Source organism: Ictidomys tridecemlineatus, chromosome 4, assembly GCF_052094955.1.
Source record: "Ictidomys tridecemlineatus isolate mIctTri1 chromosome 4, mIctTri1.hap1, whole genome shotgun sequence".
Lineage (NCBI taxonomy): Eukaryota > Metazoa > Chordata > Mammalia > Rodentia > Sciuridae > Ictidomys > Ictidomys tridecemlineatus.
In genome coordinates this window covers 30,827,326-30,848,589 of record NC_135480.1, presented here as the reverse complement: position 1 = coordinate 30,848,589, position 21,264 = coordinate 30,827,326, and the positions used below count along the sequence as shown (strand labels likewise).

Here is a 21,264-nt window from a genome sequence, read left to right as displayed (position 1 = left end):
GGGATGTTTTGACCCACTCTCTTCTCTGCTTATGACTTTAGACCTCATGACATTTGTTTATGGTTTTAAATCATAGCAACAGCCACTTATGCTTTAATATGGTTTTGGACTATAAAACCATATTAAAACCCGGAAGGGGGTCGAAGGGTGTAGACCTGCAGCCTACCCCTTGGCCTGCCAACTGGTGGATCCGGATCGCCAATTGGTGAATAAAGTTTGTCTCCTGCTTTAAGATCAACTTGGTGATTTATTGCAATCTCGCCTTAACGTGATAATAGCCCACATGAATGTATTTTATATCAACTGTGCTGAGTTAACTAGGAATCAGCACACTGAATGCAGACAGGCGGGTAAAATATGCTTCCAGATCTGTTGCTATTAGTGATGGCATTGGGAAATCACACATGGCTGCTGCAGTCCGGCTGCAGCAAAATAGCCGGGGGTGGGGGGGGGGGTGGGTGACGAAGAACTTGTATACATTGATACAGCAGGAGTGGGAGCCGTTTATTGTAGGACTGGAGGGATATTTATACATTCCACACAGCTTATCTAATTAACATAAACTAGATACATCAGTCAACCAATAAGGAATCTCCACATTTAATGGCTCGCTGGCGTTACTTCACAAACCACTCCCTCTGGCATTTTGCCAGGCGCCATCCAGACTTGTTTACAGACTCTAACACATGGCAGCCCCAAAGGCTATTCCCATTGCATGCATTCCATACATGCATGAGCACACACATATATGCACATGTGCATGCGCGCGCGCGCGCCACACACACACACACACACACACACACACACACACACACACACACACGTCTTCCTAACAGTAACAGTTAAAATAGGCATACTTAGTACTCCCAACCATGTGGTGTGGAATAGAACGTTTATTCTTAGGGCAAAGTCAAGATATCCCACTTTTCCAAACAGGGTGAAAAAGGAGGGAATAGAGCTTAAATACTCATTAAGGCAATTAAATCTTTCTAGTGAAAGACAACAATGCCCACACAAAATTTATACACATGGAAAACCTCAAATTCCTCAATTCTCTCTAAAGACAAAGCCTGTGTTTGTACACCCTGCCATCTAGGAATCTTACCCAGTCCCTGCCATATGTCTTCTAGCTGAGAACAGAGCCATGATCTTGCTCTTTCTGCAATAAGAACCTCATTGCAGCGGGGAGGTAGCTCACTGGTAGAGCACTTGCCTAACATGCGAGAGGCCCCTGGTTTGATCCTTAACAAATAAAAAAAAAAAAAAAAGAAAGAAAAAGAAAAAAAATCTCATTGCTTCTAGAATATTCAGCATGCCTACTTGGCAACATCTGGAATATCCAGCGTGCCTACTTGGCAACACAGGAGCTGTGAGGCTTACAGAAGCATTTCCTGTGACGAGGAGTCTTCAAAAGAATCCCCCTGTCCTCTGAAAGTACTGCTCATGCTATTTTCCAAGGAACCAGAGGGAAATGCCTAAGGGTTGCTAAGAACCCACATAAACTATCCCCACACAGCTGGTTCTCTCAAGAGCAGAGGCAGGAGCATGTGACCTACAGAGTTGCACATGCTTCACTCAAACCTCTGTCAAGTGCACCTTCCCTGAGCACAAGTCTGTTGGAGTTCCTTTCTTTTATCCAAACTGTTCCAGGACGGACAATTTTATTCCTTCCCAGCAGGATCCAGTTGAAAAAGAATAAAGGCTTTGGAGGGCAGCTGCCAGGAAATGGGAAAGATAGAGAAGGGGACAGCCTGCAGAATCCTTCCTGGTGTTGAATCAGAGAAAACAGTTCCAGGATGTGACCAGAACCAGCGGCACCACCAGTATGGTTTTCCCTGATAAGGTGACCGTCCCCCCTTTATCTTTTTCTGGTTTTTCGAAGTCGCGGTTACACAGCTTCTTCCGGCAGCATCTATATGTTAGCTCAGGCTCTCCTAATCTTTTAGAAAACTCTTCAAAAGTGCAATCCTTATACTTCCAGCACTGGTGATATATTCGTGGCCCTGTGGGGAGACACATACGGGGTAAGAAATCAACTGTGTAGAGTTCTGAATTTGCCCTTGAACCCTCCATTCTACTGCTGGGAACTCACTCTATGGAATTAGATCTAGTCAAAAAGGGTCCTCACAGCTGGGGCGTCAGAGGGACTGAGAACTCTTCCATAAGACCCATCTTGTCAGAGCCAGTGGAGATGAGTGGGATGGAAGGGGTGGGGAAGAGGGGGGAGGAGAGCGTATTTACCCATTTAGGCATTTATATATTTAGGAGAGAAATTTGGTATTATCTACCAGGATTTTAAACAAAATCCCTTTTGATTCAGCAATTTCACTTTTAGAGTTTACCCTATGAAGTAAAAAGGTTATGATGTACAAAAGGTAAACAATAGAAGCTCAGGAATGGTCACTGAAGTACTATCCATATAGCAAGAAGAAGCTGAAAAGCAAAGAGTCTGCTAATTAAGGAGTGTTTGAAGAAATTATGAAAGGATTTCATACAGAGGTGCTCCATGCAGATAAGGAATAACACAGGCCTGTTGGGGCACAACAAGTGCCTGAGTTTAAAACAAAACACAAAAGACCAACTTCCCTCCTCCCGAAGATAAAAGCTGGTATCACCAACATCTCCCTTCAGTCACCACACCAGGTAGTGACGAGGTGCCTCAGACATTTACCCTGTCTAGGGGACTGCAGACAGGCTGTGCAGGCTGTGCTTGAGGGTGGAGGATGAGACAGCAAGAGGGACAGAGGCTGGCACTGGTGAGTCTCTTTTTGGCTGAAAGGCTTCTACTGAAGGCTCGAAAGGTGAAGGTACCTATGCACTGCTATCTCTGGGGTTGATGTATCATGAACCATCACTTGCTGGAAACCAGCCTCACAGAAGAGGCCCATGAGAAGTACATCAGAGATCACATGAAATCCATCAAAGGTAAATTTGAAGAACAGATCAGAAAGAGTAAAACCTTTTTTTTTTTTTTTGAAGGAGGAGGGCAAGTACTCACTCAACCACCGAGCCACACCCCCAGCCCTATTTTGTATTTTATTTAGAGACAGAGTCTCACTGAGTTGCTTAGTGTCTCACTTTTGCTGAGGCTGGCTTTGAACTTTTGATCCTCCTGCTTCAGTCTCCGGAGCCTCTGGGATTACAGGTGTATACCACCTGGCCCAGCCAGAGTAAAACCTTTTATGACAGGAGGTGCAGAATAAATCCAGCACATCCCTGCTTATTTCAAAACTACCCCATCTTTATTGGTAAAAACTTGAATCTAGATGGAAGGTTTGCTCCCTCAGGCTACAGTGAGGAGTGGGTGACCCCATGCATGATTTTCTTTATGGATGCTTTAGAAATGGAGAATGTTAACAAACTTGACTTTGACCAAATTGGCTGCTGCTTATGAGCTACACAACATCAGGAATTAAGCCAAATGGGGCTGATGTCAGCCCTTCCTTGATACTGAAAGTGAAAAAAAACATGTCATTAGGTTGTCTAAAAATAAAACACATTTCGACTTTCAAAAAAAAAGAATTCAGAAAAATAGATACACTGGACTACGTTAAAGTTTAAAAACTTTGTGCTTCAAAGGGCATTATTGAAAAAATAAAGACAACATGCAGGAAGAGAGGAAATGTTTGTAAATTAAGTGATAAGAATTTAGCAGCCAGAATATATAAAACATCTAGCTTTTAGCAGAAGCACAGAGCTGGGGGAGGAGGAAAGTAGTTTTTTCGTGTGTGTTTTGTTTTTAACTCAGGCTGTTTCCATACCAAACTTACAGGCCTGTGTCATTCCTTATCTGCATGGAATACCATGGTATAAAATTCTTTCATAATTTCTTCAAATGCTTTATAACTCTAGAATAAAAAACCAACATGCCAATGGAAACATAGGCAACAAATAGACATTTCTCCAAAGAAGACATACAAATATAGGCAATAAGCACATGAAACGATGTCCAACATCATGAGTCATTACGAAAACCAAAATCAGGGGCTGGAGTTGTGGCTCAGAGGTAGAATGCTCGCCTAACATGCATGAGGTACCGGGTTCGAGCCTCAGCACCACATGAATATAAAATAAAAGATATTGTGTCCACCTATAACTAAAAAATAAATATTAAAATAAAAGAAAAAAGAAATATCACAATGAGATATCACTTTATACCTGCCAGGAGGATACGATCGAGACAATCAAGAAAACAACAAGTGTTGGCTAGTAAATGGAGAATCCAGAACTCTCAGACATGGCGGGAGGGAATGTAACATGGTACAGAGACCTTGGGAAAGTTTGGCTCTTCCTCGACATTGAGTTATCATATGATCAAGCAATTCTACTCCTGAGTCTAAATAACCAGGAGAATGGAAAGCTATGCTCACACAAGAGCTTATGCATAAATGTTATAAATATATATTTGGCCATAACAGGAAGTAACATACTGAAAGCTGCTTTTACATGGGTGAACCTTGAAAATGTAAGGCTTAGTGAAAGAAGCCAGTGACAAAGGACAATACTCTATGGTTCCATTTACATAAGTGCCCCAAACAGGCAAATGTACAAAGTCAAAAAGTAAATGAGTAGCTGGCAGGGATGTGGGAGGGAGGAATGGAAAGTGACTGCTAATAGGTAAGGGGTTTCTTTTAGGGGTGACGAAAGTATCCTAGCATTAAACAGTGGTGATAGATGCACAACCTTGTAAATATGCTAGAAGCTACTGAATTGTACATTTTAAAATGCACAGTTTGTGGCATATGAATATCTCAAAAAAGAAGAAGAAGATAGACGTGGAAGAATATGTAGAATATCCATTTGCATAAATGAATTATTTATGCATGGGGTAAATGCAATATTTTTTATTTGGAATGATTCCATGTTACTTTCATGGAAGAGTAGTCTTCATTTACATTTCTACATGGAACAAGATTTTTTAAAATTATCATATGAATGACTTATTTTTAAAATATTTTAAACTTCACTTAAAATCATTATACTACTCAGTAGTATAGGAAAAATTTCCACAAGCATACACCATGATATTTTTAGAAAAATGTCCATGGGCATGTAGGAAACTAAAGGCAGAAATATAAATGATGAGGATTTTATAGTGTTTTTAAAATATTCATAAAAAGCATGTTGAATGAAAAAAATGTATTAGTTGACAAAGAGGTGTTATGGTATATTCTCCTCTCCCAATAAAAAGTATCCATGTGTCAGATTGTGTGCCAGATACTAGGGATTTGTACATATAATAAGGTATCCTCTTTGCCCCAGAATCATTTTCTTATCTTCTGTGCTAGTGCCCATTTCCTTATTTAAGATGTGTAACTATTTCATCTATTTTCATTCATAGCTTGGGGTTTAACAAAACATCTCTAAGTTCATAACTGCAGGTATATATAAACTGTCCTGCCCTCTTCCTCAGGGAGGATGGGTACTGGGATTGGATTTTAATGATCTCTTAGTCCAGAAGCAGAAGCTAGCCATCATTCCCAAAATGGCTCTATTTGCTTGAGTCATACCTATTAAAGTAGATGCTTCCAATATTACAGGAGAGGCTAATGTTCAATAGGACAAGATACTGCTTTATGTAATAGTAATTAAGTATCGGAGCTTCAAAAGCATTAAAGTTGCCATGATTTTAATTAGAGAAGCCTAATAGCTTGAGGAGAACAGAGAGCAATTTCTTAATAATTGCTACCAATTAATCACTTACTATGCATCCTGCGGCGTGCCAAGCACTCGAATTATCACATTCGAATGATAAACCACATCAGAACTGCCCAAAGTTAAGTGGATTCTATCAGTCTCACAGCATTAGAAGCTCTCTCTGCTTGCACGACCTCCCCATCTTAAAGACTTGATTCAAACTTACTGAAAGCAATAGTTTCTGTCTTAAGCACCTCTAGGTGTGGCCCTTATTCAGGGCACTGTCATCATCCTCTAAGACTCTAAGTACATTTAACAGGGTTACTACTGTCAGGAGGCCACTGAGTGGTGGCTGAGTTAGCATCCAATGCCTGACTCTCTTCTAGACTTTGCCCAATACTATCATATTCATTCTCTCGTCTAACTGCTCCAGTAACCCTGAAGGTAAACATTCCCATTCTACAGCTGTGGGGGAAAATGAGGTCCCAGGACCCCTTGAGGACCCCCAAATCTGAGAATGTGCAAGTCCCATACATAAAATGGGGTTGTATCTGCACGTAACCCGTGCACACCCTCCTGTATCTCTAGATCACTTATAATGCCTAATATGATGTAAATGCTATGAGAATAGCATTATACTGTATTGTTTAGGGAATAATGACAAGGAAAAAAGTATGTACATAGTTAGTATAGACAAGATTGTTTTCAAATAGTCCTGATCTGTGGTTGGTTGACTCCCCAGAGGAGAAACTCACAGATATGGAGGGATGACCATATTTCACAAAACTTCTGGTTATTACATGTCTGGCTCAAGTTTTGGGACTTATGTTTATGAAAAGAATAAAAATGTTTGAGATTTACATGACCTTTAAAGAAAATATAAATTGCATTCCTTTGATCACTTTTAAGTTCACAGCAAAACTGGGCAGAAAATAGAGAGAAAACTGTGACCCAAACACAACCTCCCCACTAGCGACAACCCAACTGGTGTGACAGCACTTGTCATGAGTGATGAACATACATGGACTCATCATTGTGGCCCAAAGCCCACAATTTATATTAGGAATTTATTCCTGGTGTTGTGTATTGTATTGGTCTGTTTCCCTACTTTAATGAGATGCCTGACATCGGCTAACTTTATAAAGGAGTTTACGCAGCTTACAACTCAAGAGGTTCAAAGTGAAGACGGGGCCTCCTCATTGGTTGGGCTTCTGATGAGGGCCTAAAGGAGGGTGGCATCACATCATGGTAGGGGCATGTGTGGGAGAAAGGTTCATATCTCGAAAAAGGAGGACAGAGAGCTGGGTGGGGCCAGGCTCAGCTAATTTATAATAACTCTCTCATAAGAACTACATAAGAGCTACTTTCATTCCTTTTGAAGGCTCCTACCCAACTGCCCAAGGGATTCTGTATTAGGCCCCACCCCTTAAAGGTCCCACTTCCCAACATTGTCATACTGAAGGCTCAGCCTCCAATACATGGATCTTTTTGGTGGGGGACAAACAATATCCTAACAATTGCATAATTCTGTGAGTTTTGACAAATAATAATGACATGTATCCATTATCATACAGAGTAGTTCATTGCTCTGAAAATCCTCTGTACTTCCCCTATTCATCCCTCCTTTTGCTATAACCCCTGGCAGCCACTGACCTTCTTATTGTTTCCACAGTTTCATCTTTTCCAGAATATCATGTCACTAGAATCAGACAGAATGTAGACTTTTCAGGTTGGCTTCCTTCACTTAGTAATACATTTAAGATTCCTCTGTGTCTTTCCATGACTTGATAACACATCTCTTTTTAATGCTGAATAAAATTCTAATGTCTGAAAGTACCACAATTTATCTATTCATCTACTATAAGACCTCTTGGCTGCTTCCAAGTTTTGGCTATTATCAGTTAAGCTGTTGTAAATCTCCACAGGCATATTTTTATGCGGGTATAAGTTTTCAATCCATTTGAATAAAGAATGAGATTGCTGAATCAAAATGGTGCTTTTATAAGACACTGCCAAGCTATAGTCCATGGTTGGACCATTCTGCATTCACACTAGCAATGAATGAGAGCTGCTGTTTCTCCCCCATCCTTGCCATTATCTGATGTTGTCAGTGTTTGGGATTTTGGCCACTCAGAGGTTTTCAAATATTTTGGAGGCAGCACAGTATCACGGTTTAAAAGCACAAATTTAGGAATCAGATGAATTTCCATGTTCAAATCCTGACTTGGTTACTTGACCTTAGTCCATTACTTAATCTGAGCCTCAGTCTCCTCATTGATTAAATGAGGATAAAAGATCATCCTGAGAGGTAGATGAGAAGTATTCAATAAAAAAATATATGGCAAATGCTTAAAAAAGTCTTATCTATAGCTGGTGACAATCATTGAGAACTTTACGTGTTGAATAGGAGCTGAATAACAAGAAGAGAGGCACATGTTGGTCAGGCTCCCATGGGTTCATTGCACTTTGGAGACAGGGAATGGGAAGCTCTTACCAGCCTGAACAATGGCACAGGCATCCAAGTCTAAATGACAGCGGGTGGTTTCGTTGCAGAAGGAAACAGGATCAACACAGCTGTAGCACTGCAGGGCACTCTCTACAATCAGAAAGAAAACCTGTCAGGACCTGTTACACCGATACTGACTTCACCCAATAAAAGTAAGGCAGAGGTTTCTACCACCACAAGTACAGAGTGAGCTCAGCACTTTTCCTCCCTGACAATCGGCCTCCATCATGAACCACAAGGTAACCACCCAGATGAGGATTTCATGATCAACAACCTACTTTGGAGGAAACAAATGGTTGTTCATGATCCTCCCTAAAAATATTCTATTCCTCTCATTAGCAAACATACAGTATATATTTGCAGTCAATTATTACATTGTGAATTTTGTACATCAATATTTTTTTGTTTCCTCTCTTGTTACTTATATAAGAGCCCACATAATATACTTGATTTTGTCTCTTGACCTGCAAAGCCTTAAATATTTACTGCCTGGCCCTTTATAGAAAGTGGGACAACCTCTGGGATAGGGTATGATCACTGACCTGTTCCCTACTAAGGTACTAACCCAGGGCCAGTAGTACACATGGTCATGGGCCATATAGCAGCTGCACACTAAACCCTTGTGCATGGGGCAGCAGGTCACAACAGACACACTGGAAATGGAGGTCAGCTTACATGACAGGCCACTGCCCCACTGCCTAATTCAAAAAACAATATTGCTCCACCTCAGGTTCTTAGGACTCATCTTTGCCAGCTAAACCTTGGGTTTTCCTGGGTTATTTTTCCTTCTCTATTTTTATCATAAAAGTGACCCCCCCCCAAAAAAAAAAAAAGAAGAAGAAGAGGAGGAGTTACAGTCAACATTTGTAATGGGGAGAAGCTGAGGAATCCAGAGTCAAAAGGAAATCTTCCTGAGTCATGTGGATACGCCCTTCTCTAGGACCAGAGAGAATGACCTTCCTGCCACTACGCGGCTTCTGCTAGGACCTCAGTATTTAGTGGTGGCTACCTGTAAAAAGACATTTTCAAAGATGAAACGTGTAAAATCTCACAGAAGAAGGTTAGGATTAACCCGGGGGTGGGTTCTGGAGCCGAGAGCTGACTTCTAGTTCTAACGTCATCACCAGGGAATGAGGAGATTTTTCCAGAAGAAAGTGGGTCCTCGCTGCCTGAGACAGTGAAGAGTCAAGCTCTTCACAGCATCTTCAATGGTCAAATCTGCTTTTACAGGTGTGAAATCCCACCCACAGGAGATCCTGTGGTTTGGGAAGGTTCCAGATAAACCCCTTGAAAAATCAGGGCAAAAAAACTCTCCCTCTCAGTTTACAGATGATTGGAGAGGGGAAGTGACCCAACTAAGGACAAGGACACTCTGCTACAAAGCAGCAGAGCTAGAGCAGGCCCCCAACCCTGTGGGCAGGGCTCCATCAGACTGCTCTGCCCCAGGGGCAGCACTGGCCATACCTGGGTGAGTGGAGAAGTGTAACAGAAGGCACGAGAACACCATTTCTCATAGTCTCTTCCTTGTGCCCGATGTGTATGTACACATGAGAAGAAAGAATAGAACCGGGCACGGTGATACACGCCCATCTTCCTCTGGAGCCTGAGGTAGGAGAATTCTGAGTTCAAAGTCAGCCTCAGCAACAGAGAGGCACTAAACAACTCAATGAGACCCTGTCTCTAGTAAGACACAAAAATAGGGCTGGGGATGTGGCTCAGTTGAGTGCCCCTGAGTTTAATCCCTAGAACCAAAAAAAACAAAAAACAAAACAAACAAACAAACAAACAAAAGAATGGAAGACCCAAAGAGCTGGAAGAGGGAAGGTGTGGTATTCATCTGACTGTCTGAGGGCCATTTTAAAAGATCACCCATAGGCATCAATCTTATCCTGGCTGGAACCAGAGCTTATTTGGCTTCTTGACAAACCTTTAGTTAGAGGGGGTTGGGGCCCATATTTGGAATTTCTGCAGGGCAGAAATTTTCATATGTAATATATTCATCTAATGTCCAAATGTCTGTGCACTTATGCATTAGGCCCTTCATAGAATTGTTATAAGATGAAGGTGTCAAGGGACTTCAACTCCATATTGCAAGAGAAATCTATGACTAAGATGTCAACTAGCCCACCCAAAGTCACACAGCTGCTAGGACGCAGACTCAGGCCACCAGTTCTAATACCCAAGTACGGTTTAACCAAGATGTTCTTCTAATTGTCCCGAGTGGGACAAGAAGGAAAGGGGACACAGGATCAAAGACAAGTAATTAGTGGATGGTCTGATATTCTGACTTCTAACCAAAGGCAGAAGGGATTTGACCCTCAGGGCCACTCAGTCCTGGGACATTTTCCCCTAATTCCTAAAGGAAGTTGTCCCATGTCTCAACCTCTGTAACAATAGGCACCTTTGTGCTACTGGATTTGCTTCATTGTAAGGATCAAATGACATTTTCTGCCTGAGGGGGATGTTTCTGCCTATGACATAATGGCCTGTGTCACAAAAGTTCCCCCAAGGTTTCACAGTGTCTGGGGCAACAGCAAGGGAACTCTCTCTCTCCCCTCCCTTCTCTCTGTCCGTCTCCCTTTTTATCCCTCTTTCTCCTCTTCTTCTTTCTCCTCTCTCTCTCCCGTGTGTGTGGGTGAACTTCACATTCCAATTACTATCGTAATTACAGGCAATACACTGGGTAGAAGAACTGAGGAAGGAACACCGTGCTGTGACACAGGGGGACCACATTATAACCTCCGTACGGGAGGTGATGAGGAAGGTGGGTGAGGAGGGGAATCCTGACTTCTCTTTTTTCTCTGGAAAGGGAGAGAGCAGTCAGGTGTGTCCTGGGGCAAATTACTTCTCCTGCTGCAGTCTCCTCCACTGTCCAATTCGCACAAGAGCACAGCCCCTCATGGAGGGCTGGGGAGATCAGATGAGGCAGGCTTTGTCCTGGATCCTAGTGTACAGTAAGCCGTCAATATGTGGTAGCTACGAATACACCCAACACTGCAGAGACCTTTTTTTTTTTTTTTAAATTATTCATTGTGTTGCTACTTCTTTTTCTCCCTTCCACCCCAACCCCAGGAGGAAAGGCATCAGTAGTGGCCAGGATGCTGTACAAACAGGACACAGGCAGGAAGAACGTTTGATCCTTATGATGAAACAAAACCAAGTGGCACCATTGTTCTATTACAGAAGACTCAGGCCAACTTCCTCCAGGAACCAGGGGAAGGGCGGTTCAGAAAGGGGCAGCCCAGGAGAACAGGCGTCCCAGGAGGGGGGCCTGGAATAGGTGTGAAGACAGGCACCCAGGGTTCACATCTGGTGAAACACTTCTGGGTGTCCTCCAACAAGTTATTTCTTCTCTTTGAGTCTCAATCTTATCATTTGTCCAACAGGGATAACACAGTACTCACTCCATTGGGTTGACATGAGGGTTAAACACGTAAATACAAGGACCATGACTGGCAGACTGATGAGCACGGAAGCGCTCTAAGCTTTAGCTGCTGCTCTCACTATGATTATCATCACTGTTGTTAAGGAGAAGCCACAGAGTGGAGGACTGAGTTCAAAAGGCTCTGGGGACAATGGGAGGGACCTGAAGGGACTTGCCCAGCACTATAAGGCAGGCTTCCACTGCAATCCTCAGGTAGCTTGTGGTGAGAAACCATAGGCTTCGGTGAAACCTAAGCTGTTCAGTTCCCCTGCCCAGAAAAAGGCAGCCCTGTAACTCAGGAAGGTGTCCCACTGACAGCAAGGTCACAGCTTAGGAAAGAGGTGTCATAAAACCTTAGACCTGTAACCCTGGAGGCAGAAAAACCAAAGCCAGGCCTGGAAGAGGGACGGGGGTGGAAACTGAGGCCAGTCATGTCAGTTTCGTCTCCCAGAGGCCTAAGAGGAGGAAAATTCAGGACCAAGGCAGGCAGGATGGTGTGTATCTGTGTCCAGAGACTCTCTACCACTCACCTGAGTGGCAGAGGACAACCGGAATGAACAGGACTCCGAGGAGGGTGAGTCCTCCTCTGCTTCTCATGGTGATGGTCCACAGGGACTGTAAGAAAGGGACAAGAAGAGTTGTTATGGAACAACGAGTGGCTGCTGGTTATCTCAAAACCAAGAGCACAAGGTCAAAGGGGCCTCAGAAAACCTGGGAAGGTGCTAACAGACCAATACCAGGAAACTTCCAGGCTGGGATGCCATGAACCCAGGGGTCCTCTTGGGCAGTACTGGGCCTCTTCTCCCTCCCCAAGACCTCAGTTCACTGGAAAAAGGCTGCCCGACTTGGGCAAAGGGGCAGCTATGGGGGAATCCAAGCTCACTGGGCTCAGTCAGGAATAGCTGGACCCCACCCCAGCTCTAACCTCAGCTAGCATGTACCCTCGAATAAACCCAGTCCCTACAAGCCTCAGTGTTCCTTACCACGCAGTGGGAATACTACTCTCTTATCCAGAAGGTTGCTCTGTCCAGTGAAAATACCAGAAAACGAATGAATATGACAACTGCTCTGCTGGCACCACCCCAACCTGCTGGCTGAGCTGGAGGGCCAGACCAGGCCACTAAGTAAAGAGGACCAAGAATTCCCCACGAGGCAGCAGCATGTGTTCAGCAGCCGAACAGGTGGCAAAGGCTTAGCATGCACGGAAGCTGTGGCTCCCCACCCTAACAGATGCCATGGGGACACGTCCTTGTTCCCCCTGGGGATGCGAAGAGAGGGTCTGGGCAACCTCAGTGACTAGTCCTCATTACATAAGTGACTAATAAAGCAGGAAGCATCATCTGAGAAGGGAAGGCTGAGTGCTTTGAGCCCTCTTTTCAGTCAATAAGGAAAACAAGGCACAAAAGCTTTTTAGACTGGCCTAAGTGCAAAGCTTTTTGGTAGCAGATTTAGGAACTCTCCCAACACCACCCCTTGATCCCTGGGCCTATCCTGAAGTAAGGAGGTGACAGATGCTGTAAGTGAAGATGCTGTACATTCTACTCCCCTAAGCCCGATAGGTCTGGCAGACAGATGGGGCCTTGGTGGGGAGAGTCACCTGCCCTCCTCTGGGTCAGGAAGGCAGCGGTCCCTAAAGCTTTTGGACCATAATCTCTCACATCTTTGAAGGGCAGTGCTATGCAGGAAGTGGTAGATGAAGGCCAGTGGAGGACTGAGAAGCTGGACAGGGCAGGGTCTGGTGATGGCCACAAAAGAAAACGCTGAGTCTTGCTCAAGAGGGAGGGTGTTGGGCTGGGGATGTGGCTCAAGCGGTAGCGTGCTCGCATGGCATGCGCAGGGTGCTGGGTTCGATCCTCAGCAGCACACAAAAATAAAATAAAGATGTTGTGTCCACCAAAAACTGAAAAATAAATATTAAAAAATTCTCTCTTCTCTATCTTTAAAAAAACAAAAAAGAGTGAGGGTGTCAAGGACAACCAGGGCCAGGCCTTTCCTTTCAACTGGAACTTCCTCCAGCTCCCTTGGCACCCTGCCAGCTTCCTGCTTGGTTCCCCATGCTCTGGAGTTTCTGGGTAGAAAGATTTATAGACTCAGGTTAGTCAAGGCACCCAAGAGATAGGGGTATGGATCCAAGGTCCCCAAAGAGCAAAAGCACTTCAGGCACTTTCTAAAAGTTCAGAATAGGTGCTAGGTCAGGATTCCCATCAGAGCAGGAGGGAAGGAGCCTCCTTACTTGGTTAGGCACCAGCAAGGTGTCAGGTCGCTGGACCTGCTAGCTCTAGGTCTTTGACATAAGTAGCACTGTTATCACACACTGGATCCCTTACCCAGAACCTTTCTATGACAAAGTGGTGATAAAGTGCTTTAGAAACCACTGGCCTGAGAAGAGAGCCAGGAACCAGACTGTGAACTTGTCAAGGGTGTGGCTTCTGAGACTACTCTGGAGGCTTTTGAACAATGCCTTGAACAGTTCTGGCTCTGCCACTTATTTGCTGTATGTTACTTGGGACCTCCACGGGGACAGTCATACATGCTTCACAGCACGACACCTGGCCAGAGAAGGCACTCCAAAAGCAGCAGACACTACTGGCATTACTGAGAAGTCATGAGATTATCAGGAAGAAGAAATCAGAAGGGAGGGCGTCCTGGAGGGTGAAGTGGCGGGTAGACAGAGGGCAGCACTGGTCGAAGAAGCAAGATAAACTCTCCAGATGGCTCTCCAGATGGAAGCCCCAAACCTAAGGCAGCCTTCAGGTTTCTGGGTTGCAAGGGGAGTGTGAAGCCTTAGCTTGGACTCTGCAATAACTAGCTCGTTGTCACTGGAGCTGCTTCCATGCCGAGGCTGCAGGAAGGCAAAGATGGCAGGAGAAGGAAGTGGCCAGGGTGGTGTCGATGCCAGGACTGTGCTATTCAGATCAAAAGGCTGGGTCTTTATTCAGCACTACTAACAGGGGTTTCCCAGAGCAGCATGGCCAAATGGCATGTGTGCTGGTGGGGAGACAGAAAAGGGAACAGCTGATTGGTTGAAGCGATTTTATAAACATCCCAAGATGTTGACAGCAGGTACCATTAAACAGGATTATTTGTGACTTTTTCTTTATGATCCTTTACCTTTTGTCACCCATCCCCCTGAAGAGTCTATAAGAAACCAAGTATTAGTTTTATCATCAAAAGTATCAGGAAAATACACACGTTGCAGATGTCTCCCTTTTTTTAAAAAAAAATATTTTTTGGTTGTAGTTGGTCACAATATCTTTATTTTTTTTTTCACTTTTATGTGGTATGCCTCCCACATGCTGGGCGAGCGCTCTACCACTGAGCCACAACCCCAGTCCAGATGCCCTTTTAATAGTGCCATAGCAACTATCTTTTGGTAAATCCATTTCAGAATTTAAAAGAAAACAAAAACTCAATTTGATGGTTTGAACCTCCTCCCTAATCTAAAATACCCTCCATTATTTAAAAAAAAAAAAAAAAAAAAAAAGGCGCCCAGAAGTTAAGTGTAGATAACATGGTGGTTAAACCAGAAGTGCTATTAATATCCACCCAGAGGTGTCAACTTCTCCCTTTTCTAAAAAACATCAAGACTCAGTAATAACAGTGTGTCCGTTCCTACGGACTATTCTAACAATACTGACATAACTATTCTAATAATATTGATATTATTCCCAAAAAGGCTTAGTCCTTCCAAAGAATGCACTACTGACAATCCCCAAATAAGACAGTGACACGTCTTTTTCTCAAAAACAGCCCAAAGGTATTCTGACTGGGGTCCTCAGAATAAGATGGGACGTCTATTGAAAAATACCATTTTGGGGTTGCAGATCACACTTTAAGCCAGCCTTATGTCTAAGGACACATTTTTCTGGGTACTTGACTCTAAAGTAAATTCCTTAACGGGCAATGGAAATAGGCTTTTCATCACAGGAATAAGCAAATAACAAAGTTAAACAAACATTGTTTAAAAGAGCAAAAGTCCAACCTATGGGGTTGAATTCACAGAGGCATGAAGAATTCCTGGAATGGAAGGTGCTCACAAGGTTTGATCCAGTTTAAAAATAGCTATAATTTATTACTTTTTCTTTTAAACATATTTATATCTATCTATTTACACACACACACACACACACACACACACACACACACACATATACACACACATACCCCTGCATAAAAAAAAATGTTTGGAATAATGTATCAATTCTTCTGAATATTTTAGAAGATGTTTAATAGAGTGGTACAGTTAGGAGCAGTTTGTTCCTGCTTAACTTTTCTTTTTTCTAACAACCAAATATTTTTTATACAAAATCTCTCAAAACAAGAGAATTACTTTAATGTACTTATGCATCATTTCATTGTTGGTTTCTTAGCTTCATTTTTCTACTACTCTGCCTGATTAGGTATGAAATAATATATACAGGCTCTCAAAACTGTCTAAGATTAAAAACCAAGTTTTTTTTTTTTGTGTGTGTGTATGTGTGTGTTTTCTAGATGTGAAATATAACAGACCATATTTGTAAAAAATGAGGACCTGGGTGATTTTCTAGTCTTTCCTAAAAGTGACACCTATATTATAATATTGCTTTGCTTCCAATTACACAACCTTGAAACAGTCAAATCCTTTCCCTCAGTTCCTAATTTGTAAAGTGGTCAATAATGATTTTATGTGAAGATAGAATACAAACATAAGATGTGAAGGTTTAAAAAACTCAACCCAGATTATAATGCCCTGTGTCAGTTTCAGAGACACACAGACGAATGTGCAAATAGACGAATGTACACCCAACCTTGGAGTTCACTCTGTCCTGGCTCAGACTTGACCTGGAAATAATATTTCAGTCAAGATGCTACATTTCTGAATTTCTTCCAGTTTTACAGAATAGCAAAACAGACAAAAGCCAGGAGAAATGGTGGAAGGAACCAGGACTGTGTTCTATTTGAGAAAGTGTACCAGAGAGAGTTACTGACTCCAAACTGCTGAGGAAGATTCTTTTTTATGGGGGGTGAGGAGGTGAGAGGATTGAACTCAGGGGCACTCAAATACGGAGCCATATCCCCAGCCCTAGTTTGTATTTTATTTAGTTTTATATCTTTTTAGAGACAGGGTCTCATTGCGTTCTTAGCACCCTGCTTTTGTTGAGGCTGGCTTTGAACTCACGACCCTCCTGCCTCAGCCTCCCAATTTGCTGGGAGTGTGCCACGGCATCTGGCTCCATGTAATTTCCAAAGACAAAAATTAGGATCAACAAGGGAAGCATTTTGGATTTCTTGAACATCAGCCGTTTGTCCTATCTGCCCTGCTACATGCCAGGGTGGGCCCTGGACTAATGGTCAGCACATCTGGAAGGCAATTCTCTTGATGGAATGTAAAAAGCTTCCTATCAGTTGGAAAGACTCAGGCAGCAGAGGTTGCAGATCAGAGATGCTGCAATAAAGATTCCTACAGAAGACAGTAAGAGGCAAAAACCAGATTGCCCAAGGACTGAAGACTCTCATTCTATAATAAAAACTACTTGACAATTATTTATTTCCACCAACCTGAAATGCAAGGGGAAACTAAACAGTGGCAAGATGATTTACAAATATGGGCATCCCTTACTGTAAATGTTTTGAGTAGCAAATGTTTGGGGTATTTAGGTAGAAAATATAGTGTGAGCCTACAGCCCATTGTTTTATTTTATTTAATTAATTTTTTTTTTGAGAGAGAGAGAGAGAGAATTTTTTTAATATTTATTTTTTAGTTTTCGGCGGACACATCTTTATTTGTATGTGGTGCTGAGGATCGAACCCGGGCCGCACGCATGCCAGGCGAGCGAGCTACCGCTTAAGCCACATCCCCAGCCCCAAAGCCCATTGTTTTATATAGGAAAACAAAAATGTGGCACTGACCATCCAGTGCCACAAATAGCACAAATAACACAAAATATGATATCTGAACATATCATTAAAACTGTATGTGTTTACCTAATTTGTATATACATAAGCAACCCAGAGATGCTTGAGCAGAAAGCACTTAATGCTTTAAATAACAATTTAGTGCTAGGTGTGGTGGTGAACACCTGTAATCCCAGTGCGTGGGGGAGGGGGGCTGAGGCAGAAGGATTGTGAGATCAAAGCCAGCCTCAGCAAGATCGAGGTGCTAAGCAACTCAGTGAGACCCTGTCTCTAAATAAATATAAATAGGGCTGGGGATGTGGCTCAGGTGGAGTACCCCTGATTCAATTCCTGGTATCCCCAAAATAAATGAATGAATGAATGAATAAATAAATAATGATTCAGTGATGGAATGAAGGCATCCACAGGTTGGTATATTTAGTACTAGGGAGTAGATTCAGTCTTGACCTCTGCCTCCTGGTCATCCCTTCAATAGTAATTCGTGAGCCCACTGTGTGTGTGCAGGTGCGTGCTGGGCACTGGCTATTGCTGTTGATCAAGGTCAGAGCCTTACACTCTAGTAGGGGTGGGCATCAATGAGGGACAAAAGGAAGAAAATAAAGGGGTGGGGGTTACAATACTAGTTGTCAATTTCACTGAACATCCAAATCACAGATTGACAGACCCCACCCCACCCTATACCTGGGATCAGTAGGTCTAGTGTAGCGCCCAGGAAGATGCATTTCTAGCCGGTTCCAAGGTGCTGAGCCAGAATTCACACTAGAAACCACTAGGCTACAGTGACCTGGTGCAAGGGCGAGACTACTTTATATAGGGTGTCCCAGCAGGGCTGTAAAAGAAGCTGCTGATTCTGCTTAAATAATGAAGAGTTTCTTCTCTTCACGCCGCATGTGATCACACCATTGAATGCAATATGTTACCAAATGCAAGCTATTAGGCAAGTCCTTGTTTCTGTGTTAACTTCTATGTAGTGAGCAAATATTATAGGTCAATTGCTATGCTGAGGACTCTTGCCATAGGTACGGAGTTAATCTTCACAACAATGCTATAAAGTAAATGTAATCTCTGCTCCAGTTATAAGAAACTGAGGCTGAAAAAGAGCCAGTTGACACAATTGTGGTATTCAGAATACTACCTCTTGCTCCCAAAGATGTCTGCATTTCTAATCTGTGACTAGAGGCAGCTTTCCATGGCAAGTGGCTGTTAGATGAGATTAAGATTATAGAGATTATTCTAGGTTACCCAGGGGGCCCAATATAATCATAGGATCATTCAAAGTCAGAGAGGATACAGCAGATTCTGTCAGAAAATGTGACAACAGAAAAAGAGGGAGGAGAGATGAACTCAACTCCCTCTTGTTAACTTAAGACAGGAAAGCTTCCACGCCGAGGCATACAGGTGACCTCTGGAAACTGACTGATCCTTAACACACACCCAGAAAGGAAACCAGACCTGTCCCCCTCTCACAAGGATTGTATTTGCCAGTAACCTGAGTGTGCAAGCATGTACTTCAGAAGCTGAATTCAGAAGTCTCCCAACCACATCATTATGATTCAGAAAGGAGCACAGGCTGCTGCCCCACTTTGGCCCCCAGTGCCACCTGTGTCAGACTCTAGATAGACGACAGAACAGCAAGGTTAATAAGTCTGTATTTTTTTAAGCTGCTAAACTTGTAATTTTGTTTCTGAAGCCAGGAAATACCAATATAAATCAGACGTCACAGGATACCCCTGTAGTCCCAGCTACTCCCATAGTCTCAGCTACTTGGGAGGTAGGGGTGGGAGGGTGGCTTGAATTCCAGAACCGCCTAGGCTGTGCAGCAGGAACCCATCTCAAAATAAAACAAAACAAACAAGAAAAAGAAAACTAACATAGCAACCTCATTTCTGAAAATCGGTGGAACACTATTTAAACAGAGATCTGAGCTCAGAATCATAACTCTGTGGTGGGAGACTACCGAGTTCAGCTTCTGAAATACATTCAGTTGAAGGATATAAAGGAAAGAATCCTCTTCTCCCCTCAAATTTTAACATTTGAAATTTCTGTAGGATTCACTGTCACCCACAAGTACAGTTACTCTCCTGGGAGCCTGGGCCTGATGATCTTCAAGATTAGACAGATTCTAAAACTCCTGATGTCCTCATTTTATAGGAAATTAAGAGAGGCCCCCTCCTAGAGGGGGGTGGGTAGTGTGGGTATGAAATTACCTATCCTAGGGTGATAGGAAAGTTGCAAAGCCACATTGGATTCATCTTACCTCCACTCATCAGAGTCTGGTAACTCACAAGGGGCTTAACAGAACCTGGGGTTAGTAGTGTCAAGGACCTAAAACATCTGTGTCCTTAAAACCTTGGACATGCTATTGCCAAACATGCTGAGGCACCCCAAGATCAGTTACTCAGTTCAAAACACTAATGACATCAACAGGAAGAGGGGGGGAAAAAAGCACCATCATAATGGAAAAGCCCCTCCCAGCCACGCAAAGGGCCAGAAAGAGCCACCCCAGACCTGAAAGCACACAAATCTGCAGTTTCCCATACAAGGGTACCCCTATAATTTGTTCCAGGAACTCAAATCTCTGGTCTCTCATCCAGGTCCTCCCACCCTAAAAATCCATCTTTTATCTTCCAAACCTCTCAGCAGAAGGAAATGTTTTCCTTAGAGCAAAGTTTCTACTCTTCACTATCAAAGTACATGCCACAAATTTCAGGAAAGTTGGGTTTGCACTGAGGAACTCCTCCTCCTTGCCTCCCCATTATAAATTACCCACGAACTATACATGGCCATATTGGGGCAAATGTTGCCACCTCCCTGACAGAGATTTGTGTGCTTTCTTCGAGGCAGTAAATTCCCTCCAGTGGGGAATCTGAAAAACTGCTGAGAGATCGCAGGGAAACCTGAAAAAAAAATTGCCACAATTACCAGGTGCCAGGCTGGGCCTTTTCTGCGATCCCACTTAGTCCTTGCCACCACCATATGAAGCGAGGTCCACGGTTTTACTGATGAGAAAATGAGGTTAAATAGCTTTCGGCAATTTCCTAGGGAGCACCTGTTCTCCGTGAACGGCACTCCCTAACGTTTTGTCAAAAATTCGACCTTCTGGCTCTAAAGGGGGGTGCAGCTGAGCAGATCTGGGAAAACAAAGGTCTCTCCTGTGCAGTTCCAAAATTCAACCTCCAAGGGAAGAAAAGGGCATTGCTCGCGCGGAGGCTGATTCGGGAATCCTCCTCTCTACACGGCCAGAGCTTCTCTGGAGGTAAAGGTCAGGACGGGTGCTCAGGATCCCAAAGGGAGTTTCGGATCTAGGTCCCGCAGCTCCGCCCACCCCGCCCCACCCGGTCCTTTTCGGAGCCACACCCTGCTCTTTCTTGGTGTCCCACCCTGGCCTTTCTGGTTGGTAAACAGGGGCCACCCCCTCACCACGCGCCCTTCTGACGCACTGCCCAGCTGAAAGCCGGGGCGCAGGACAGCGGGCACACCCGCGGGGGCTGCGCACCGGGGGCTGCGCACCGGGGACGGAGGACAGCGGGCCAGGCCGGGGCTTACCGGAGTCGCCGGGGCGGGGAGGCTGCAGCCAGCGCGGCCTTGGTACTGCGCGGCGCTGCTGGGCGGGCCAGGCCGGGCCCCGCCTCCACCCGCTCCGGGCCGGGCTCGGTGACCGCCTCCTTCCCGGGACGAGTGAGCGCTGCCCCCGGGACTCGACTAACGTTTCAGACCCCGGGGGACCCAAGTTCTGAGCTGCCTCTTGGGTTTTGTTACCGAAAATAAACACAAGATACTCCCAAAGACTTCGGATCCCCGC

The 21,264-nt window shown here is 43.9% G+C and overlaps 1 protein-coding gene and 1 long non-coding RNA gene across 2 annotated transcripts; both read right to left on the bottom strand.

Moving 5' to 3' along the window:
• Positions 1–875: 875 nt before the first annotated feature.
• Cd59 (CD59 molecule (CD59 blood group)) lies at positions 876–21,163 on the bottom strand. Its single transcript, XM_078046258.1, has 5 exons — positions 21,009–21,163; positions 20,385–20,461; positions 12,098–12,182; positions 8,132–8,233; positions 876–2,003 (listed from the first exon to the last, which is right to left on the bottom strand). Exons 2-5 carry the CDS (start codon positions 20,436–20,438, stop codon positions 1,777–1,779), a joined length of 468 nt encoding a protein of 155 aa, XP_077902384.1. The 5' UTR covers positions 20,439–20,461; positions 21,009–21,163; the 3' UTR covers positions 876–1,776.
• Positions 8,558–12,091, bottom strand: LOC144377060 (uncharacterized). The gene is made up of 2 exons (XR_013437632.1): positions 9,608–12,091; positions 8,558–9,152 (listed from the first exon to the last, which is right to left on the bottom strand). It is a non-coding gene; the product is annotated as an uncharacterized LOC144377060 (long non-coding RNA).
• Positions 21,164–21,264: the final 101 nt, after the last annotated feature.

Bases quoted from the DNA above. Each gene is read 5' to 3' on its own strand.
- Cd59 (XM_078046258.1), bottom strand. From the start codon at position 20,438: ATGGTGGTGGCAAGGACTAAGTGGGATCGCAGAAAAGGCCCAGCCTGG. The intron at 8,234-12,097 runs GTGAGTGGTAGA...TTCTGATTGTAG, and splicing joins GGTTGTCCTCTGCCACTCAG to AGAGTGCCCTGCAGTGCTAC. The intron at 2,004-8,131 runs GTAAGAGCTTCC...GTCTCCCCACAG, and splicing joins CTGTGCCATTGTTCAGGCTG to GGCCACGAATATATCACCAG.